Below are 5,002 nucleotides of genomic sequence, written 5' to 3'. Positions count from 1 at the left end.
AAAAAAAAAAAAAGAAAGAAAGAAAGAAAAGACAAGAAAAAATCTGGAGGCTGGAAAGAGGGCTCAATAGATAAGAATGATTGGTGCTCAATCCTGATTTGGGAACTTTGCACCTACATAAAAGCTGGACACAGGGGTTAGAAAGAGAGCTCAGTGGTGAAGAACACTTGCTGCCTTCCCCAGGTTTGAATCCTGCACCCATACTGTGCAGTATACAACCATCCATAACTCCAGATCCAGGTCCAGGACATCTGACACCCTCTTCTGATCTCTGTATACACCAGGTATACACAGACTGACACGCATACCAAACACACATGTACAACTAATTAAAATAAAAAATCACCTGAATTGAAAAACCATGTGTAAGTGATACGAAATCAACTTGTAAGGCTAAAATAGCTTACCTTGTGTACCAATATAAGCATTCTTCTGCTTGTAGCCATCCATGAAACTGGCATTGATGTAATCTGTCTAATAATAAAAGGGAGACATTATTGCAAGTGCATGAAAACACCCCTTGGCTCATAAAATAATGTATGTGTTGGGCAAGTTCAGTTCAAGGTGTGGCTAGTCTCTTCCTGTCAAGCAGAAAATGAAAAAACAAGAGGGCCAATTTAGTACTGGGGGAAAAAATGTGAGTTTTACCTTCATTGGTAAGGAAAGGGAGTAAAGAAGAGGCAGGGGTAGAGCTGAGTGGAACAGTTCTTCTGTGGGCTATTGGCTCCACTCCAGCAAATATCATTAGATAGATAGATAGATAGATAGATAGATAGATAGATAGATAGATAGATAGATAGATAGATAGATAGATAGATAGATAGATAGATAGATCCTGCAGGCAGGCAGGCAGACAGACAGACAGACAGACAGACAAACAGACATTATAGCGTTCCTTACATCAAATTATACATAAAAGTGAAGTCCTACATAATGTCATGCCTGTAATTCTAGCACTCTAGAGGCAGAGGCTGGAGGATGACTTTAAATTCAAAGGCCACCCTAGTCTAGAATTAAGTTCTAAGCCAACAGAGCTACATAGAGAGATCCTCTCTTTATTTTTTGTTTTTTGTTTTTTTTTGGTTTTTCGAGACAGGGTTTCTCTGTGGCTTTGGAGCCTGTCCTGGAACTAGCTCTGTAGACCAGGCTGGTCTCGAACTCACAGAGATCCGCCTGCCTCTGCCTCCCAAGTGCTGGGATTAAAGGCGTGCGCCACCATTGCCCGGCAAGATCCTCTCTGTAAAAATGAACTTATAGACAAAAACAAAATACCTCAAAACAGAATAAAAACCCAAAAAAAGATGTTAAAATGATTAAGCTCTCAGAAAAAAATCAAGCTAAACAAGCCATAGAGAACAAACTAGTACGGAGCACCCCATGGTCTCTGCTTCAGTTCCTGCACCCAGGTTCCTGCCTTGGCTTCCCCGATGATGGATTATAAGTCAAATAAATTCTTTCCTCTTCAAGTTCTTTTAAGCTAGTGTTTATCATAGCAACAGAAGAACAAATTAATAATATACCCATAAAATCCAAAAAAAAAAAAAAGGTGGAGGGACAATTTTTGAAAATATAAGTCTAGCTGCTCTAACTCAGGGTTAGAGAGCTTCCTAGCAGCTCTCTAACTAGAAAGAATCGATGAAGCCCTGGATTCAGTCCTCAGCATCAGAAAATGTTGGAGAAGGGCTGGCTAGCTCAGTCGGTAGAGCATGAGACTCTTAAACTCAGGGTCCTGGGTTCGGGTCCCACATTGGGCACCAATCTGTTGAAGAAGGGCCACTTGTTGGTTTTTAGCTAGTTAGCCCAAAAATAATTACATAGAAACTGTATTAATTAAATCACTGCTTGGCCCATTAGCTATAGCTTTTTATTGGCTAATGCGTATAGATGAATTTGACTCATTTTTATTAATCTGTGTATTGCCACGTAGCTGTGGCTCACTGGCTAAAGTTTTTGGTGTCTGTCTCTGACAGGGCTATATGGCATCTCTCTGAATTAGAAATTCTGTAGGAGAAATTCTGGAAGGCAATATGACTAGAATATAATTAAGATTTGGATTTACCCTATTCACATGTGCTTCCTGTAATTTTTTTTAACAGTTGGTTTTTGTTTTTGTTTTTTTTTTTTTTGCTTTAGCTGTTAATTCTCTGGGACTATTTAAGTTTTATCACCATTTAAGGTTTTATTTAAATGAACTATTAGGCCAGGTGTTATTTCAACAATAAGACAAACAAACAAAAAAAACCCTCCCTATTCTGGTGTATACAGGTAATCCTAGCCCTTGGAAGTGAGAGGCAGAGGATCAGAGATAAAGTCATCCTGTGTTACATGGTAAATTTGAGGACAGTCTGGCATACAGGAGCATTGTCAATAAACAAGTAAGTCAATAATCAAATCTGGTATTGTGATAAATGCCTCTGAACCAAAATTCTAGAGACTAAGACAGGAGGCCAGCCTGGCTATATAACAACATCCTATTTCAAAAACAAACAAATAAAAAACAAAATGAAAATACAAAACTCAAGGGCTAGACATAAATTCCCATTTACTGTGAGAACAGCTGCTGGCATTGTTTTTTTGGTTTTTTCTTTTTTTTTTAAATATGTATATATTTGGCGCACGCCTTTAATCCCAGCACTCAGGAGGCAGAGGCAGGCAGACCTCTGTGAGTTCGAGGCCAGCCTGATCTACAGAGTGAGTTCCAAGACAGGCAACAAAGCTACAGAGAAACCTTGCCTTGAAAAAAAAAAGTATTTTGGACTTAAGAGACCCAACTCAATCACTGTACTTCACTTCTGAAGAGAATGTAATAGGACAATTTCGAAAGTACGATGAGCAAGCAGCTTCACTAACTCTCAGTGAAGAAGGATAAAAAAAATATGCAAGAATCATAAGCAAGACTATAAGTGCCTAAAAGAGAAGGGTCAAAAAGGTCTGAAACCATGACCATGGTTTTTCCCAAAATTATCCACAAACAAAATAAGGGCTAAAACACCAAGCCTTTATATGGTAAATGATGTTAACCCAGAAGGTGGTGGTGCACGCCTTTAATCCCAGCACTCAGGAGGACAGAGGCAGGTGGATCTCTGTGAGATGGAGACCAGCTAGGACTACACAATGAGTTCCATGACAGTCAGGGCTGTTACACAGAGAAACCCTGTCTCGAAAAGCCCCCCTCCCCCAAAAGTAAGTCATGTTACATAGATGCTCTGAATTTCCTTTACTTTGAAAGGAAAACTATAATCAGGAGTTGTTTGCTTATGTTTTTCCCCTACATTTATTGTGTGTGTGTGTGTGTGTGTGTGTGTGTGTGTGTGTGTGTGTGTGTGTAGATACATGCACGAACTTGTGGGCCACAGCACATATATGAAGGTTAAATGACAACTCAAAAGCAGTCATTTTTCTCCTTCTACCATGTGGTTCTGGGCATCGAAGTTGAGGTTGCCAGGCTTAGCAACAAATGCTTTGCCCTGCTGAGCCATCTAACCAGCCCAGGCTCTGGCTGACTTTACTCTATACTTTATTTTACTTTAGAGGGTCTTGCTATGTAGTCTAAGTTGGCTACAAACTCTTTTTTTTTTTTTAATTTTATGGCTTCATTGGAATCTTAAAGTCTCTTTTTTTTAATATTTATTTATTACGTATACAACAATCTGCCTCCATGTATGCCTGCACATCAGAAGAGGGCACCAGATCTCATTACAGATGGTTGTGAGCCACCATGTGGTTGCTCTTCAGGATGGTGAGATGAGCATTTACAGAACGTCTTCAGTCACACACTACTACATAGCAAAACCAGAACCAAAACTCATTTCTCTGGCTTTGGAGTCCATTTCAACCACCTGGAGCACAGTACAAGTTTCACCTTGGAAGAGTTTTAATATCCTAGGATGCCGAGAGAAAAATGGCATCAATCTATCTACCTGAGTGTGGCCACTTCGTTTTGTCAGCTTCACTCTTGTTTGGTCCAGGCAGGGTACATCTCCATATCGGTTTTTCTCTAGGTTTCCGGGAGACCTGAAGAAAATAAGAGGCAAGTTAAAATAAGGAGACACGTGAGGATCAGGTGTTCAAGGTCATTCTTAGCTACAAAGAGAACTTCAAGACAGTCAGAACTACACAGGACTCCTCTAAAAATAAACTGTAGCCCAGTAAAAGGGTGCTTGCATATCCTCAACCCTCACTGCTTTTTGCTTTGAAAAAAATGATTTAGATATATTACTGATTAAAAACTTACCAAGACCTCCCACATATAATGAATAATAATATCCTATATTGTTGGAGCACTGGGGATGTTGCTCTGGAATAGCGCTAGCTTCCCATGCACAAAACACTGGCTTGATCTTCAGTCACTGCCTGAGCTGGGTGTGGAAGGACGTGCCTGTAAGGCCAATACTCCCGTGGTAGAGTGAGGAGGATCGGAAGTTCAATGTCAATCTTAGGTCATACAGAGTACAAGATCAGCCAGGATTACACAATACCCTGAATCAAAAGAATAAAGTATTCTATACTGTTGGGCACATATGAATACATAATAGTATAATCAAAATGGCTAGAAAGACACCATATTTATACAAGGTGTAACTGCTTGTAAAAAGAAGGAACTAAGGGTAAGGACTGGGAGTGATTCAGCTTCATAATGAATTCATTCATGTAAAAATAAATTAAAAGACAGATATGACTGAACAGTAACAAGTATTGCCTCTGGTCATAGGAACTGGGGATTTATACTTTTTACTTTTTTACATATATTTTTCCTTCACCTTTTTAATTTAAATTTGTATTTACTTGGTGTGTTGGGGTACATGTAGAAGTCAAAGAGACAGGAATTGCAGAAGTTAGTTCTCTCCTTCCACAAAGTGAGTTCCAAGGATCAAATTCAGGTCCTTAGGCTTAGAAGCAAGAGGATTTATCCAAAGAACCATCTCCTTATTGGTTTTTTTGTTTTTTTTTAAATATTTATTTATTATGTATACAATATTCTGTCTGTGTGTATATCTGCAGG

The 5,002-nt window shown here is 39.1% G+C and overlaps 1 protein-coding gene across 1 annotated transcript in view; it reads right to left on the bottom strand.

The window, feature by feature from the left end:
- Ptpn9 (protein tyrosine phosphatase, non-receptor type 9) overlaps positions 1–5,002 on the bottom strand; it is an 80,077-nt gene that overhangs the window by 15,278 nt on the left and 59,797 nt on the right. The window contains exons 7-8 of the mRNA XM_005347523.2: positions 3,921–4,014; positions 408–474 (exon numbers count right to left, since the gene is read on the bottom strand). Coding sequence (XP_005347580.1) covers positions 408–474; positions 3,921–4,014 — 161 coding nt within the window. The remainder of the gene's footprint in view (positions 1–407; positions 475–3,920; positions 4,015–5,002) is intronic.

This window comes from Microtus ochrogaster, chromosome 5 (genome assembly GCF_000317375.1).
Source record: "Microtus ochrogaster isolate Prairie Vole_2 chromosome 5, MicOch1.0, whole genome shotgun sequence".
Lineage (NCBI taxonomy): Eukaryota > Metazoa > Chordata > Mammalia > Rodentia > Cricetidae > Microtus > Microtus ochrogaster.
This window is presented reverse-complemented; position numbering and strand designations above follow the sequence as displayed.